A 19562-nucleotide genomic window follows, 5' to 3' on the forward strand; every position below is an offset into this window, starting at 1 on the left:
TGTTTAATAATAATAATAATAACAACAATAAAGTTTATCTTCTTAAAAAAAATCCAACTTAAAATCTTCATGTAATTCAGTTTCTATGTGTTTTTTTCTTATTATGGATAATGTGCTTTTCACCATCTTCACAGGTTAAAGTTACAGGCACCAACTGTAATTTATTTTAATACAGCTTCTAAACTAGTAGAAGAAAAAGCTATTTATTAAAATACTACTAGTGTAGATGAGTAAGCAGAGTAAGAGTCCTTTAGTCTTGATTTTTGTCTTCCATCAGAACTAGCCACTATAATGTGGGCTGCTTTACTATGTTACATGGCATCTTATATGCATTGGGTTACCTCCACCTGTCTTTGTGCTGGATCAAAACAATAACTAACTGACTTTGAGTATGTGACTTGAAATGCTAATTAGAACATAATCGTAAAAGTATTAATTTCTATAACACTTTACTTACAATTTTTGAGAGTTAGTTTAGAATCTAGAATCAAAAGTGTATGTCCTTTCCAGATTCTGAATTTCAAAAACACTTCAGTTTTTCAAACAAGTAAAATTAAACTTATTTTTAAAGAAAGAGTAAAATGGTGTGATTATGACAATTGTGCAATCATTGCTGCTCCTTCCTCCTCATGCTTTTCCTCTGCACCAGTGTGGGTCTTCTCCACAGGCTTCAGGATAGTCCTTCAGGATAAACCTGCTCCAGCATGGGTCCTTTATGGGCTGCAGTTCCTTTAGGAAATATCCACGTGTTCTGGGGTGGTGTCCTCCATGGGCTGCAGTGTGGGTATCTGCTCTGGAATGGTTCTCCATGGGCTGCAGGTGGACAACATGGTCTTCTCCATGGGCTGCTCTGCTCCTGTAGCTGAAGCACTTCATCCCTCTCTTTCTTCTCTGATCTTTGTTTTCACACTGCTGTTTCTCACTTTTTTTTTTTCTTCCCTTTTTCTCTTCTCTCTCCTTCTCTGCCTGTGCAATCTTTTGCCTTTTCTTAAAAACACTTTCCCAGAGGTGCCACCAGATTTGCTGATGGGTTCAGCTATGTACTGTGTTGGGTTCATTGTGGAGCCAGCTGGAATTGGCACAGGGCCCCTTCTCACAGAAGCCATCCCTACACCTCTGCTGCTGCCAACACCTTGACACCTACACCTAATACACTCAGACACCTCTTTTGTAAAGTTAACAGTCTTGCTGTGATTCATCCTCACTGTTTCTTCATTGTTTTTGGATTGGTGATTCTCATTACTGTTCCCTGGACAATCTCCAGTTGATCTACATCCTTCTTGAAGGACAGTGCCTAAAACTGAACACAGCATTTCCACATAAGAAGGATTATTTGAAACCAGCTGTGATCACACAAGCATGCTCTGTATTCAGAACCACGCACAGAGGGAAGGCAGTGCTCTCATGTATTGAAATGCACTTCATTATCTCAGAAAAAAATTGTCAGAGTACAAAGAACATAACTTGAATGATTAATCAGCAGAAATGTCAACAATATTTTTTTGAGGAAAGAGGAAGTTTAAACTACCTTGCATTTAAAAATACTGGATTAATAGCAGTATATCTGCAATGCAAAAGCAGTAGCCAGTATTTTTGAAAATATTGAGTGTTACACAGTGACACTCCGTAAACTGAGCTTAATTGCTATGTTTAGCACAACTTCCAATGTTATAAATTTTGTTTAATATTTATAATATCCTAACAAAGTTTCTAAAAGTGTATTCAGTTTGAAAAAGATTCCTATTACTTAGTAAAATGAGAAGTGATAAAGTAAAAAGGCTAATGACCTACATGGTAATATTAACGTCAGTATTTTCAACATGGATCACTATTCATAGGTACGTGTGTGTTACTTAAGATTACTTACTTGCAAAATGCTGAAAAGCTTAGACAATCATCACAATAACCTGTTTTTGTAGTAATAAATTTATTTAGTCTCCAGACCCAGATAGAAACTTCTCAGACTTGATGAGCAGAAACCACAGCACAGAAAGTTAAATGGTAAATAAATTATTTCATTTTATCCCCAGGTCTATTAACATGAAGGTTGAAATCAGTACAGTTTGTTCTGCAAGGTATCACTGATAATACAGTGCCTGAGGCAGATGTTTGAAATTCCTTTATTGTCATTAAATGTATTTACACCAGGTTCCAGCCATGAGAAATAAGATTCATGCTAGTATGAATCACAAGCAAGACTAGTTCATGGTGGTATGAATGTCACAGTAAGACACAGATGAATCATGGATATTAAGCTATTGGATTTAATTACATGAAATACGAATCAAGAGATAGCTATTAGGAAAGCTTAACTGAATGGCAAGTAAGTCAATTGCTTTGGTTATTCTACATAATTATCTTCAGCACATGATGACAGGAACTGGAGGTGTCTATCTGCGCAACCATTTAAAAAGCCACTGAAAGCCTTTCTCAGGCAATACTTTAAATCTGACCAATACTCTCATTAGATAGTGACAGTATAATAGTAACTTTAGATACGAATACAGTACACCATGTACAGTCTGCTAAAACTTTATACTGAAATCTTTAAATTAGTACATTGCTGTTAGTCAAGGAAGGGAGTGAGACCCGCAGTTCCAAAAAGCATTCCATTTAAAAGGTGTAGAAATATTTGAGAAATATTCAAGTAATTTGAATAAATCAAGGAACTTGGGTCTCAAACTATAGATGAACACTGGTGCTTACATTATATTTCTTTTTTATTTATTACTCTGTGCCACATGAAATGCCTCTAATACCTTTTAGCCCAACTAGTATAGTTTGATTAGTACTCAGATACAAAGGAAAGGATGTGTGGGTATGGTTATAAATGTAAGGTTGTAAGTTGTAGGTATAGTCAGCTGACAAACACTGTCTTACCTATCATCAGCATCTTTATACAGCTGTACTCTTACGAAAAATCGTTACGTTTCCATCTAAGATTAAAACAAGACCAGTCTTTGGGGAATTTTTTATTTTGTCTATTCCATTTCATCAACTATGATTTTTATTTTGCCTGCTACTATGGAAATACAGATGTTGATTCTTGCAGTGACAAATTAAAAAAGGAAAAGAACACAAATGAAATTTCCTTCCGTTCCTTTGAATAAGATAATCTCTTCCTATTATTATACTAAAACTGCACCATTATAGCATGATTATTACATTTTGTTTGTGACTAATTAGTGAAAATTATTCTTGCATAATTCTTTAATGCCTCACTTTCTACAGAATATATATCAAGTGCAGAGAAATGAGGTCTTCCAAATCAGAAAGACAGTAAGATGGAAATACAAAAGTACTTAGATGTAAATGCAAAGTTTAGATGTATTGCTTTTTAAATTCTATTCAGAGCCTCTTCTGGATGTCTAAGTTCATTTACTGAATAGAGAGATTCATGCTTGTAATAGTATCCATAACCATTTTGTAGTGAAACAAGGTCATCTAAAGGTGTCGATGGAAGTCACTCCATTCATCTGGGACACTTCTTTTGCTTTTACATTTTTTATCTAAATTTTTAAATATTTTTCACCATGTGCTTGTTTTCCTGTGTATCATTCTGCTTCTCCTGTAAAATTCTTCTGATTTAGGAACCTAGATTTTCAGTCTTCTAGAAGTGATTTTCCCTTTTCATAGAATCACAGAATGATATGGTTTGGAAAGGACCTTAAAGATCATCTAATTCCAACCCACCTGCCATGCAGGCTAGGGCCTTCCCTAGATCAGGTTGCCTAAAGCCCCATCCAACCTGTCCTTGAACACTGCCAGGGATGGGACATCCAGTTCCTCTGGGCAGCCTGTTCCAGTGCTTCACCACCCTCATCCTGAAGAATTTATTCCTTATATCTAATTTAAACCGACCCTTTTTTAGTTTAAAACTGTTACCCCTTGTCCCCTTTTTCATCTTGAATGGATTTGGGGGGGGGGGGGGGGGGGGGGGGGGATACAAAATTTCATAGCTCACTGAAATATTATACATTTTTTCCTGAACATCCTTGGACTATTTCGATACATTTGATGTCCTAAAGATGACAGATATTGTTATCTTTTTTTTTTTTGGAGCCGCTAAATATGTTTTCTTAGGAGTTTTGATTTTGTGGACACTTGATACTGGCTTTCTTCTTGAAACAGAAATACTGATCTAAAATCTGGGTTATCTCTCCACAGCAAATGAAATTCTTAGTTGATGACACTAAAGTCTGTTCCTACCTTGAATGTATTATTGTTTACTCTTTCTTTGAATAAGGTAGAGAAACAGATGTTGTAGATCATTATTACTGATATACTGAAAGAATTAGAAAGAATGAGTTGTGCCTCACTGTATCAGTAGTAGTAGTAGATGCTTCAGATATAGCCACTGAAAAATTAGTATGAGATCTGATTTGATGACTGAGGTCATACTAAGCTTGTTCTGAAGTAAAAGAGAGCTTGTTTCTGTTTAGTATGTATATATAATACTATAAAAGGGTTTGTGTTTCTTTGTTCCAAAATTCATGTTCTGAGAAAAGAAAGCTCAGTCTTGAGTTTGCTCTGACAAACACTGCCTCTCAGTACTAGAAATTTCTGCTAATTTGAGATACAATACAGTCTCAGTGTTTGCATTAATGACAGTTTAAGGATGTAGAATACTTTTAGAATAACCAGGGTGACATGATTATGGCAAGGTTAGCATTTACCAAAATTACCATTTCTCTAAAGCTAAATACCATAATTTGTAAACAACAGTACAATTTTATACAATATTAAATCTCTATATATGTAAATTAAAATAAACACATGTAGGTTAGACTGCATATGTGTCAGTGCTGAAATCTGTACCGGTATGTTTATTAAAAAATATATACTGCTGAATAGGATAACATAGCCTCTGTTCTTACTTGCTTTCCTTCTTATGGAAGTAAGTAGATGCCTAACCTAAGAAATGATTTTGTGACTAATTATTTTTAGTAAAATTTAAATTGACTGGGATGGGCCCCGTAAATGTATAACTTTATAGCTTTTTTTCCAATAGTCTTTACTACATTCAAAGATTTAAATTGGGTCAATCATAGGTTTGTGCTAGTTTCCCTCATATCAGGCATTTTTAAGAGCAGCTAATGTGACCGTTGCTTAATGTGCATATCGAAGATTCCATTGTTGGTATTTTTGGAAGCTATGGTGCGCTGAGCTATAACTGATGGTTCAAACTTTTTCTTCTTATGTGATTTTTATCCAGAAATTAATTACAATATAGTTAGAAATTTTAGAAGAAGCTTTTTTTTTTTTTTTTCAATAATTTTCAATGTTTGGGTAATGTCTAGTTATACAACTATGAATCACAAGTAGTTCTGAAATAAATCAATTTTATTACAAGTACAAAAAGAAATTTGTTAATACAAACAGGCAAAGTATCAGGTATTGCTTAACTGGTGGAATTTTTGTTAGAAGACCATAGCCAATAATTCTCTTAACACTTTCTCTAATAAATCCTGACATCAGAAAGTAATTTTTGGAGTATTTTTTCAAGGTTGGGTCTGTAACATGGAGTGCTTGTTAAGGGTCAGTAAGTTCAGTGAAGCTCAGTAAAATGTTATAAAAATATTAATTAGTTTAAGCATTTTAGATTAGTCCAGATACATTAGACTCATAACAGATTGACTTGACATAGCTGACTGGATTGGCAGACTGATGCCATGTTTGGAAGCCCTTTCTGTTTCACTGTGTTGAACACCAAGAAATGCTTGATTTTTTTGCTCAAGGCGTTTCTTTTCTGCTAGCACACTGAGGCTATCAACTTGCTCCAGTGATCCTATTTGTCTTTGTTCTATGATTCTGTGGTGTATAGGATTTTTTTTCCTACAATCTTCTAATTTTACTAATACTTATGAATTTTAACCATACTAATTTCTCTTTTTTTATTATTTTTTTTTTATTTCATGATATATACTTGCTTTAACCTTAATCTTGCCTTTTTTTTTTTAAGCGAATAGTGAATTTAGTCAAAATGCTATATTTGAATGATACAGTTCTAATAAATTGCATTATAAATTCACAATAGAGTAAGAAAAAAAAATGCCCATTCTGTTTCGTTGTGATCATAAACGACCCAATGAAGAATGACAATCAAATATCATCAGATTTCATTTCATTTCCAAATTCGAATAGCTAGCTCCTGTAACTGAGACTTTTTTTTCCATCCTATACATTCTTTTTTTTTTTTCTTTGAAACAATAATATTTAGAGTCACAATATTTAAGATACTGCTGGATCAGCATGAGATGTACTTTTTTTTGACTTATGTAAAGATAAGCAAAGGCAAGTTTATTGGCAAGCTTATTTCTGTCCTGTTTGGACAGGAAAGCTACTCAGTAAAAGGGAGGCATCAGTATTTTGGTATTCAGATTCTAGGAAAATATCAAGAGCTCATTGTATTTATTAACCAGAAAAAAAAATAGAGAGAGAGAGAGAATTAATATCTTGAGTAGAAAATATATCGGAGATTTTAGAACAACTTCCCTGCTTTTGATCCTATTCAAAATTACCAATTTCTGGAGATTGTCATGTCATTAAAATGAGTAGTTTTAATCATAATTTCAAATGCTACTTATTTTTTCTGACCTAAACTTTATGTAAAACACTATTATTCGTACATTTCTCTAAAACACATGCCTAGGAGAACATACCTAGCACATCTTCACATCTGGAGGAAGTTGAGATCATCCCTTATACAGTTTTGTGTATGTAAATGACAATTACCCAGTCTATAATTTGCAAGAGGGAGACTGAGAGCTAAAATGGTAGATTTATAATCTATGTGCACTAAATCCAGCTTCTCTTAATAGTGTTTTTTGTTCCAAAAGGAAGAGGAAAATAATAAATCAAATTTTCAAGCAATGACTTGTGTTGATTACATCAACACAGTCTGGAGCTAGAAGTATATTCTGTACTTAGTTACAATTTCAAGTAGAAATTGTGCAATTGTGTACTGAGATCTGATAGTTTGTAAAGTGTGCTTGCAACAAGATTCCAAGTGTATTTGTAGCTAAAGAATAGAATAAATTACATACTAACTCCAGTACAAGATTAAAAGGAATTGTCTATGTTGCTCATTTACATATACTGAAATAGTTGAGCCTCTTATCTCTAAGTGTCTTAAGATATCCCTATGATTAAGACTAATTTTTTTTTACTATTAGACTAAATACGAAGCTTGCTTTCATCTTTGAAAGAAACATATTTCTCAATAAAACTACTACTTGAAAGAAGAAGCGATAAAAATGTTAATTTTATCAGGGTATTAAATGCCTATTTAGAATAATTTTAGTCTTCTGACAGACTTACATGATTTTCACTCTGAGGTGTTAAGTGAAGTTTTTTAATGGGCTTATAATATTTAAGAACAAATAAGAAAGAACTGTTTCTTGGTTAATAGACAGTAATCTTTGAGTAGCTATGAAACATAGTTTAGTACCGGTATCAATTTAAATTAAATTAGGAAGTAGGAAGTCATCCTTTAACCTAGGAAACTGTTTATAACTATTCAGAATATTTTTATAAAGGACAAAGTGAAGTACTCTTAAGTTGCAATTTGATTCTATACTAGCAATCCTTCTTAAGACATACTGAAAAAAATGTAAAAACATATTCTAAAATTTCAACTCAACATAATTTTCTAACTTGTCATTTGGAAAAGTTCTCAAGATGATTTCCTTTTCATAAGTTCTTGCACATCTTCACATATATGCTATGTTGCCAGTGCTATGTTTCTTAGACGCTAGAATTTGCCATGGGTAAAGTAACTATTGGAAAAGATATAATTGTAGTATTACTAAAGCTTTCTGAAAAGTGGTGGTAATCTAGTTTTTAGATTTTTACAAGATTTTTTATCACTTTCTGTGTATTTCAGTAATTGCCTGAGCTAGTCTCTTTCATAACATATTCATACTCATAATTCATGTCAATATCTTAAATATCAAATATGCCATGTTTTATGTTGAATTGCAGAGCATTAATTTGAAACTGGTTGATAGCTATCGTAAGCCTTATGAAAAACATTAGCCACAGTTCTTACTTACATGCACTAACTGCATTATCTTACAAAACCTAAAATACTAAAAGCCACAGAACTGAAATCACTCTAAACACCTTAAAACCTTTCTTTTTTTTTTTTTTTTTGGCAAGTGTTCTAAATTGGAATGTAATCATTTTCCTGAATACCCACAGTATACCATTTTATGTTAATTAGCATTTGAATGTGTGTTAACAGCTTTTCTGACAACCTGTTTTAAGAACTTGTTAGAGCTTTTCTAAAGCAAATAGCATGGACAATTAAAACAAAACAAAACAACAACAAAAAAAAATCACCACTTGAGCTTTTGCAAAAATTACATAGCAATATTTGCTTTTACTTTAAAACCACTGTAGGTTTTTTTTGTCTGTGAAATGTTTAAATAAATAGTTAGAGCATGACTGTCTTTATTCCACTGCATCACTCTAAATGAAAATGTACTACATAATTCTGCCTAATTTGCAATAGTCATTATATGATATTCATTATTTTCCTAGAACTTGTATTTCAAAAATGCTTATGGTGTGCTCAGTTTTTGATTGCGAGACTTCTGCCAGTAAGGCAAGACATTTTCTGTGAAGAAATGTAGTGGTAGAATGCTAATATTTAAGTGTCTTTTCTTCACAGCTGTAACTTGTCCAAGCATAGAGACTCTGCTTTCAGAACATGTTGTCTGGAGACTGATTTCTGGGTCACTGAATGAGTATGGAGCTCAAGTCATGCTCAGCTGCAGTCCTGGATATTATTTACTGGGTCAAAGACTCATACAGTGCAGGTCTAATGGAACCTGGAGTGTAGGCAATGAAAGGCCGAGTTGTAAGGGTAAGGAGCATACTTGTTTACAGAATCTACTATACTTTTTAATACATATATTTTATTTTATAAATATATTTCTTTTATTTTTTAAAAAAGTTCTTATGCTATCAATTTCCTGTGAATAACAGAATATGAAATTTTCAATTACTTGTTAAAATTAGTTGTTTCAAATTCTTTATGTGTAAAGTACAATAAGAAGTAATAATAAGATCAGTCTGAACAATGGTCTGTTTCTGACTGTGGATTTATTTAACTAGCGGGTAAGTATTCAGATTATAGTAGGAGGTAATGTTATTACTTTAGAAGATTTCAGATTAGAGTTATATTAGAAGGTGATATTGCTTGATGTCTTGATGAAACGTGGAAACAGTACACTTGGAGAAACACACACAAGCTTTTATATTTAATAAGGTCTTCATTCACATGTATCATAACTTATGTCAGTCCTAACTTCAGATGTTCAAGGATTTAGAGAACATCAGTGCACTCATACAGTTGCCAGGGGTTACAGTCTCAGAGCCTTAGTGAATTCCCCCCAAACTTCATTTTTTCTCTCTCCTTTTTTCCAGGGTGTTATTTGCCTTGGTTGGAGAGGATAATTGTCACATCAGCTAGTTCTGTCACCCTTAAAACAGATACTTTTCCTCTGTTGTGGTAGTACTTACACATCCACATAAGGTAAATGTAGAACATCAGTCTCCCACTGCATATAGGAGATCTGAAACAACAGTAAGGAGGATACTGTAGAGTGTCAAATGGCACGAAGTGCCTATATTTAGAAAATTGAACTGGAACGTAAGATAACTGCAGGTTAGTATCAGAGCCCTGTACTCTGACCAGCTTCTTTTAGATAGAAATTAGAAAGATAGATTTAGATAGAAATTTAGATAGATATTTACTGCCAAATTTACTTATTTGAAGATATTTGACATTACACAGGATTTCAATTTAGCAGCATAGTCAGCAATATACTGAAATCATAACACAAGTACGTTACAGCAATTGCAATATACAGTTGAATCACAATGTAAACACAGTTCCTATTACCACTCTTTACATGTTCACCGTCACAACACTGGGCATCCCTAATCCCTGGAAAGGAAAATGTAGGTTAAAGCCATCTTGAGCCTGTTGCTGTCTTAAAAATTAATCGTACTGATTGCTCAGTTTTATACTTCGTGTGTGGGTAAGCAATCTATACATCTACCCATGCTGGTCTGGCAGTCTCAGGAAGACAGCTGTTTGATTTACTCAGGAAAGGCCATTTACACAGCCAGCTGATCCACTCAACAGACACAGTCATCTTAAAAAAAAAAAAAAGATCCCCTTTGTGCTAAGTTCAGCTTTCCTTTCAACAGTTGCGTTCACTCCCTTTATTCTTCCCTGAGCTTCATGAATATACCACCCATGTCCATCTCCTCTGAGCCTACTTTCATTTTAGGCATTTGCTGATCAGCTAGAATTAGGTGGTCGTGAATCAGATTAAATATGTTTGCACTAATCTAGAGAGATGGGTATTATTTTGATTATACCAAATTAAAGAGTTTATGTAATTTATTTTTTTTTAAAGAGAAAAAAATCCCTCATAAATAATTTTCCTTCATCTCTGGAATCAAGAAATAATTCAGAGATATAGGAATATATTGCCACCAATTTTAGTTTTATGAAACATTTTTGCATAGTAGTGGAGTATCTAGTAAATTAATACAAGTACTTCAGATATATTTTCAGAGGCAGGTATAGATAGGATATAGACATATCTTTTTTTATGTTAGTAGTTCTGGGCAGGATTATAGAACGTACTCCCATTAAAACTGTCCTTTCCTATAATGGGGTGAAGATTCCAATCTTCCTCACCTCAGCATGAGCTCCCAATAAAAAATCAACCTTTTCAGGAGTAATGGGAAGTGTGTGGCTACAAACCTAAGGCATGGATTGCAGAGGAAATATTAGAGAATAATGCGGGTATGGGAAAAGAAGAGCAAAGGAAAGACACAAAAGGATGCACTCCATTTAACTACAAATAATAAAAAATGATATATATTTTCCAGAAAATAAAATTATTTAAGATGTTTTTAGAACAAGGTTAAGAGAGCTACTTGTAATAGCAAACAGTGCCTGAAAGCAGTGTATTGGATCTTTCTTGAACAATGATGGGTTGTGGGATTGTGTTGGCATGTTTTATTCTATTAGTTTTGGTTTGAGAAAATGTTCTTCTGAAAATACTCAGTTGGAAAAATAAGGAAACTGTTGTATATGTCTTATAAACCAGTAATAGTTATATGGATTTTCATCTCAAGTTTAAAACTAATGAGTTTTTGATTCTATTAGCTGCAATTGTTCCTTTTGTGCACACATACTAAAAACCTTCTGTGTTTGCTGCCTAATACACAAGCATTATTCAGCTTGTGAAAGCTCTCTAAAAAGCTACTTCTTGACCAACCTCTACAATTACTGGATATTAAAGTAAATGTGGGTTGAGCCATATGAGATGCAAAAGCAAAGTGTTAGGTATGTGCAGAAACCCCTAGGAGTTGTTGATTAAAGATGCATTGGTTTATTTATAAGGCAGTTACATTATTTTGCCCTCTCAGAGAGGACTGATTAGGATGTAATTATGGCAAACTTCATCCCCAGAGAGTTGTTCAGTACCACTTTCATTGGATAGAGATCATTAAGATCCAGAAATACACTACAGAGTATTTTGAGAAGCCTACTGTTTACTTCCTGTCTGTCACTGTCATGCTCAGAGTTGGTTATACAAATATAGATCCTATCTGTTTAAAATTATATTTCAGAAGCAGCAGGAGATAATTGAAACACTGACAATAAAGTATTTCACAGAATCATTTAGGTTGGAAAAGAGCTCTAAGATCATCAAGTCCAAACTAGCACTGCCAAGTCTACCACTATATCAGGTCCCTAAGCACCACATCTGCACATCCTTTGAATACCTCCAGGGATGGTGACTCAACTACTTCCCTGGGCAGCCTGTTCCAATATTTCACAACCTTTCCAGTGAAGAAATTTTTCCTAATATCCAACCTAAATTTCTCCTGGCGCAACTTGAGGCTATTTCCTTTTGTTCTATTGCTTGTTGCTTGGGAGAAGAGACTGACCTCCACCTCCCTACAACCTCCTTCGAGGTAGCTAGGTTTAAGGGAGATTTATTTTGTATGTATCAATATCTACTTGTGAATAGTATCTATAAAGGAGTTACAAATCATCAAATTAAGAGAGTTCTAGATTATGAGAGACCTAACTGGTGTATTCATTTTATTTGTTTAACAATATGCTAAGTAGCTATCTAACAAGTTATGAGGTGGCTCATTATTCAAGTAGTTTAGTTATTGTTTCTGCAATCACTGTAATTAAAAATAGTAAAGCATTTACAAGATGTGTAGAACACTCCATTCTACTGCGTTTTAGGAAAAAAAATATTTTAAACATATGTATTTGTAGTTAATATTCAGCAATTTAGCATTAGAAGTTACAATGTTAGACTGTTCTGCAAATGACATTAATGTGACTTGATTATCGTTATAAGGAGTGTTATCCACCTCTGGAAACCTTATATGCATAAGAAGTTTCAATCACATCTATTCTGATTACGACCTAGTTTACTGCACAGTGGTATGTACTTGATTTTACCCAACTTTCACACTGGAAATTCCATGCTGTTTTCTACAGTGAACCTTTTAAAGTATAGAAGAATGTGGCCTTGAGTTTCATATAGGAAATTTAGCTGTTAACAGGCTTTTGAAAACAAAACCATGGTTTATGCTAACAGATAATAAAATACAATTGAAACTTTTTAAAGGAATTTAAGATCTGCATCTTAAATTACAACATTATCAATATATTTTTTCTAAAAGCAAATAACATTATAGAACAGGTGCAATTAGAGTTTGAAACATTGTTAAAATATAATTTCATTGTGATGCCTGTAGTAGCTGTCTGTTGCAGCTGATGCTATAGGAGGTTTCTGTGATAATGGGTCAAGTCTAGCTTTGTAGCAGATTAGATAGGCTACAATATATGTGATATGATTATGAATAGTAGTAGAAAATAAGAACAGTTCAGACTACCACGTTAAAAAAGATAACCTGTAAAAAGACATAACACTTAAACTATCCTAGGAAAGCTTATATGAAAAGTATCCAGGGTTAAGGCAGGTAAAGAGCACAGCCAGCTCTTCCAGCCACTCCAGCCTGGGACCACTCTTGCCTGACTGCTGGGGCCCAGTGCACAGGGACCCAGGGTCTGTGCCTGCCTGGGCTGGGGGACGTGGCTGCTGCTTTCCCTTTTTGCAGATTCAACCAGTAGCAAAGCCGAGCATGTATCACCGAGACAGACAGATGCACACTGACACACGCACACTGACATGACTGGTCACACAGGCTGCCCCAGCCAAGGGCTGCTTTCAGCAGTGCTTACACACAAGACTCACATAAAGACATGGATGTAAGCAGCTGTGTCCCCTTTCCCCTCTCTGGATGACAGATGTAGAAGTTCACCAGTGCAGGCATACACAAAGCACTCTAGGTTCTCAAGCACACACAGTGGGGTCCTTCAAGTACTGGCACAGCCTCTCTGTCCATCTAGCAAACCTGCCTGGATCCTGGGCCCTCTTGCCTGCATCACAGGTTGCCCACTTACCAGCTAGTCCAGTTTGAAGTTTGCTGCAAACACACAGCACTCACGCACTCATCCCTCATGCACGCCACATTCACGATTCCCCCTTGGTGTACCAACACAGACCTACCGCCTACCTGATATCCCAGCCCAGGCCTGAGGCCACCACTACTCACCAGCTTGTCAGACTGAAAGTTTTCTAGCAAATGCACATGCGCTCCCCGTGCACACCAGGTTGAGGAAGATGCAGACACTTGCCCCCCTGTGACCCAGGGCCCTGCTCTAGCTGCTGGTGCAGAGCCCACACTTGCTTCACTCACGCCACCCCTCCTCCCCAGCCATAGCTGGCTTGACACAAACTGCTCCTGCCCCATGGCTGGGAGCAGAATACCCACACTCTCTCCAGTAGCTGGCACGAGTTTCACTCACACACACAGGCTTCACCTGACACTGAGATACCCACACTCAGTCCTGTCACTGTCCCCAGTCTTCACTCACAGGTCTCACCAGTAGCTGGCGCATAGTCCTTGCAGCACATGTACACATGAGAGACAGAGCAGGAATACACAGAGAGATAGTTAAGATTTAATGTGAAAATATAAGAAGATAAGACAGACTGAGGTGATCAGGTGCAGGGCGTGGCCAGACAAGCATACCGATTCCCCCATTTGTAAGTGACCAGTACTTTTATACCCTTGCCCACCTATCCCCCCTCTTTGTTTCTCGTGCTGCCCCTGTCCCCCTGCACACTCTCCATAGTTTTGCAGAGCTCTGTAGTTTCCTGTACCCTCCCAGTCTGGGGGCACCCAGTTCACAATCTTATCAGTTGCAAGGTTCATCCTTCCTGGAACTTGTAAGTTCTTGACACCTGTAACTTGTTAGCCCACCAATTAGTGTGACTGGGAGGTCTGTTCCTTGTGATTGCTTCCTACTTTAGGAGTCCTCAGTCAGATAACCCTGCTGGAATGAACACTCACTCCTACATTCTCACATAGTCTCATAACTCAGTGTGACTGACCAGACATGGTTCCCATCACTGTCTCCCTTTGTTGTTATCCCTTCTTGCATTGTTAAAGGTCCTTAATGAGATACCCTTAAAGGAGCAGACACTGTCCTTCTACATACTCTTACACCAGGAATATAATTTCAACCTTCCCAGACATTCATGTAATTCTCTTATTTCAGAATGTGAAATCCAAATTGTATTTAAACTGCTGTCAAGATGTGAAGATTTCTGAGTTTTCTGATTTAGAACATGCATTGCCAAATCAAGCATAATTTTAAGCCTACTATGTAATTTTACTTTTGAATACAGCTTTTATATTTATTCATATTACCTTTACTTTATGAGAAAATGTGAGGTGATCTATTGTTTTCCAGTCTAAGAAATGATCAAAAGTATTTTCATACTTCAGTTTGTTAAGCTGTTGTTTTTTTCCTAGTTATCTCCTGTGGAGGTCTTCCATCTCCACCAAATGGAAATAAGATTGGAACCTTAACAGTGTATGGAGCCACTGCGATATTCACCTGTAACACAGGATACACATTAGTTGGTTCTCACGTGAGAGAATGCTTGGCAAGTGGTCTCTGGAGTGGTACTGAAACCCAATGTCTAGGTAAAAAAACTTATTTCTGTTTTGTTTTTTAATCAAAAGCAGTGCTAAGTAGTGGAATTCACCTCATATCAAGCAACAACATTATTAGACCAATGAAAAGTAAAGGTATCCTAAATGCAGAAAGTATTGTGTGCTGTATATGATTTTATGTTGCTCTGCTGACAGATAGCTTTTTTTTTTAGAAATTAAGTTATATTTGATGTTGTTGGAAACCAAAGCTTTTTGGACCAGGAGGATTTTTTCGGAGACTCACTTGGTTATCCACATTTTACAGTATTATGACTTGCTTTGTGGTGTTGTCACAGAGGGCACAATGAAACTATGCTGGAAGATAAGTTTCAGTTCAGGATCATGCTTGATGCATTCGAGTTACAAATAAGTTGTCAGGATATTGAGCATATAGGCAAGGGGATTATACAGGGCAGTCCATAGTAAAGCAAAACCAAACACCATCCCCTGCCTAACTTTCCACTTTGTGGAAAAGTTAGAAGCTCCAAAATAAGTTATGCTTGTATATGCTAAGTGATATATATATGCTAAGTGATAAAATCCCTTGTCCTCCCATTCTCTGAAAACATTAAGTTTTAAAAAAGTATATCAACACGATTTTTTTTTCATGCAAACAATAAAATGACAATTATATTCCTCTGACCTCACTATCTTCAAAAAAGTCAATTAAAAGAATATAGATGGGTATGTTTTGCAGCATGTAATGAAGAACAACAATCTTTTGTCATATCTGAAGAAATGAACTCAAATCAAAACTGAATAATCTTTTATTAATCCTCACTTCTTCAAACATTCCTGCTGGCTGGATAATCCCTGATATTGTCATTTCTATGAATGGAGTGAAAATTAATATTTTGATCTGCGTTTCCAATAAGTCAGTGTCGGTATGGGTCTACAAGAAAGAAGTTCTATATGCAGCATACCTAAATAACTGATAGTGAAAAGCTGCTGATCCTTCTTAGAATCTGTTCTTAACTTTCTCGGTGTTAATAAGGTCACTGTCTTTCTGTGTTCAGATAGACATACTGATGGTCTGTGGGATATCAGGTTGTTAATGCTCATTATCTTATACAAATAAGTGATAAGTAGGTAGTCTATGCTGTTTTGCATTAGATTCCTAAGCAGCTACAGTTCCTGTGAGCAAAGCATAGAAAACCAGAGCTGCATTTTAAAACACAACATTTATCTGGTAGAATATTATATTAAGAAAAAAAAAAAAAAAAAGGAAGATCTGCATCACAGTAACCAGGTGTGATGGGACCACATACCAGCTCAGTCTTGTCTTTCAAAAAACAATCTTCAAGTATCATCAATTTCATCTTAGCAGGTTATTAAAAAGAAAGGAATAACAACTATCATTAGACAAACATGATTCTTACCAGTGTACTAGTGACAACATCCTGCATTTCTGGAGACCTTTAATGGCTGAAAATACCTTTAAAGAAAATATTTTCAAACATGTTGCAAGCCACAAGACAGTAATGCACTAACGGACAAAAGCATAATAATCTAACCTTGATGAAAAAGAATGTGGAGTTATCAGCTGCATATTAGCTCTATTCTTCATCAGCAATTTTACAGACAATTTAATGGGGTGTAGGTGAAATACAGGAAAGTGGGAGTCTTCTGTCAGAGACTGGGATAAAATCTAGGTCTTTGTGTCCTACCTGTTGTGTTGATCGCCTTTTCTTCTTTCAGTTCAGATACTAGACTGCAGCAGCAAGGAAAATGAAGAGCAGATCTCTTTGGAAAAAAAAAAAAAGTAGCATAAAATCACGTAATTCACATTCAGATCATCAAATCTGAATTAAGAGTTTTAAAACCTTTGATCATGCAATCCTGACGGATTCCTTCATTTTGCAACAGTAATATTTGTAGTACCATTTTTGTGAAGGTAATTTTACAGTATGTCATCTCTTAAGATACAGAGTAGTCAAAAGTAGTGACCATCATCTCAGAAAGCTAACCTAGCTTCTAAGTGGCAGCTAGTTATTAGTGATCAAGATGTAGCTGTTTCTGGCAAATTTTATGAGAAGGAAAAGCATTTTTCCAATCTGATAGCTTTTCAATTCCTTACACTTTATTTTTTCAATCATAAAAATTAAGAATTACATCATTTTTATTTAAGAAAATATAACAAAGGGAGCATATTTTAATTACTACTTCTTTTGCTATTTAGAGCAATAAAGGAGTGAAATAAATCTTTTTTTACCTAGGATTAATAATTCCACCGAAGTGCTGTTTAAGGGAGTGCTATGCTTCAGGATTACTTTTTTGTATATGTAAGTTCATCAGTTCCACTGTGGAACTACATAAGAGGTTTGTGTGTGAAGACACATCAGCTTCCTAGGTTATCCCTAGGCTGAGTCTGATAAACATTTAAAAGATGCTGGAAGTGCAACTGTGAAGATCCAAAACACCAAATTTGCACGTGTAGTATTTTCCTCAGCCCTTTCTTCTGTTGCTAATATTCAAATCTATATTGTAAAAAATAAAAGCATTAAGAAGGGGGGGGGTGGGGGTGGGGGCTGGAGGCTATTCATCCTCAGCTTTTTTTGCAGTGTTATACCATATATCACAAGTGTATTGCCTGGCACTTGCATATAATAATTTCTAGCAAAAGGATATATATTTGTGAGCACTCATTCATTTTAACTTACCTGAAATACTACTTCAACATCTGATCAATAGTATTAGTATTTAGTATTTATATACTACTTTTTTTTTTTTTTTGAAGGTATGTTCATGCAGGATAATTTAGCTGCCAATGTATACAAACTAAATATTATACAAATCTCAAAGGAATCTGTTTATATTATAAATAACTGTTATGTGTGGAAGGCTGGAAAAGATTCTTTCTTATTCTGACTACTGGGAAATATATTTTACCTCAGAACACCCCAGAAGTTTAACTGTCTAGAGTAGCCATAAAATTGGATTTGAATAGTATAGAGATGGAGAAGAAACAATCAGTACAGGACTTATCTAGAGAACAATACTAGTTTATTCTCCAAGTCAGTTTAAAAACTATGTACAGAGAAGCTTTTAACTCTTTGGGAATCAGCTAATCAATTTACTAGATCTCATAGTTAGGAAACTGTCTCTTGAACAGCTTGAACTCTATATGAATTCACACTTTTCTTCTCGTCTGTTTCTTTATCTTTCTTTCTTTTTTTTTTTTTTTTTTTACAAATCTGCATTAAGATTGCTATCCATTAGCATTTTTTCCTCTTAGTCATAACTACCAACTTCTAGTTTCTATCTGCATTTTAAATTATTTCTACAGATGTATTCCCACCTGTAATGAACACAACACCTGTTGCAGAAAATATGGCTGCAGTACAAGTAACAATTTTCTTACGATACTTCCCAATTCTTTCTCTTAAAATGGTGATGGTCTTTGGTTTCTCTCTGATGTATTAGATTGATTGCATTGTTGAATGCAGCCCTATGCTTAGAACTGTTGAATACATGCATCTACCTCAGTAGGTAAAAAGGATCACACTTAGAGCTGGAAGGTTATTAATCACCATTTTAGTCTTTATTGATTCAAAATCAGACAAGCTCTGTAATGCCAAAAATACTGCACAGCTCTGAGTACAAAACTCTAAATTTAAGTGAGTTATCACATTCATGCTGCAGAAGATTGTATTTCTGGTACTAAACCTCTTCTTGCCTCTCTATATTCTCTCACATAAGGGATATTCACATCATGTGCTTTAGGCACCTAATTTAGATGCAGTTTAGAGTACAGTCTAAGATCCTAAATTTCCAACAAGGTCAATGGAACTATGCAGGCTCCTCCAGAGAGCAATTCAGGAAAGATAAATTTGATTCGTAAAATTAGATGATGTGAATGCCACCAGTTGTGTATTCCTAAATTTCAAGGACAGCATACACCAAATTTATTTCAAAGGTGCCTTTAGGACTTACCTGAAGCCTGTGAAAATCAGGAGGCGAACACCAGGGAACTATGAGTGGCCCTTTCCATTTCAAAGCAATGATAATGAGTTAGAGATGCTTTTCACCTGCACTGTACCTGCATGAATGTAATTCAGAACTGCTATAGATGAAAACAGGTATCACATTGTGTTACCCCCTGGTTTGTGTAGAATCAATTTATGCTTTCAGTCCAGTTGAGTACACTAATTTCTATATTTCAAGAAAAGCTTTGTGAGATCCATATTTTTCTCAAAAGAAAGCTAAAACCAATGACTGTAGTAAATGAGTCCAAGGGTAAATGTAAGACACAGTTCTGCAGATAGTTAGCATTATATATACTTTTTCTCAGTTATATGAAGATAAATGTGAATCATTAGGCTAGATATTTTTCATTTGTACTCAATTCCTCACGCTGCTGATAATTCATATCTCTTCCCCTTCTTTTCAAGAAAAATTACACCTGTAAGTCACAAAACATGTGTTTACATGCATGCTTT

At 35.2% G+C, this 19562-nt stretch overlaps 1 protein-coding gene and 1 long non-coding RNA gene across 8 annotated transcripts in view; one reads left to right on the forward strand and one right to left on the reverse strand.

Annotated features, from left to right (window-relative positions):
- Window positions 1–19562, forward strand: part of CSMD1 (CUB and Sushi multiple domains 1) — a 1150295-nt gene that overhangs the window by 1058090 nt on the left and 72643 nt on the right. For all 7 annotated transcript variants that reach the window (XM_048078081.2, XM_048078083.2, XM_048078082.2 and 4 more), the window contains 2 exons: window positions 8675–8869; window positions 14941–15114. In XM_048078081.2, coding sequence (XP_047934038.1) covers window positions 8675–8869; window positions 14941–15114 — 369 coding nt within the window. The remainder of the gene's footprint in view (window positions 1–8674; window positions 8870–14940; window positions 15115–19562) is intronic.
- LOC136790510 (uncharacterized) lies at window positions 119–19152 on the reverse strand. The gene is made up of 3 exons (XR_010830563.1): window positions 19057–19152; window positions 16791–16866; window positions 119–1300 (listed from the first exon to the last, which is right to left on the reverse strand). It is a non-coding gene; the product is annotated as an uncharacterized lncRNA (long non-coding RNA).

Source organism: Anser cygnoides, chromosome 3 (genome assembly GCF_040182565.1).
Source record: "Anser cygnoides isolate HZ-2024a breed goose chromosome 3, Taihu_goose_T2T_genome, whole genome shotgun sequence".
NCBI classification, from domain to species: domain Eukaryota; kingdom Metazoa; phylum Chordata; class Aves; order Anseriformes; family Anatidae; genus Anser; species Anser cygnoides.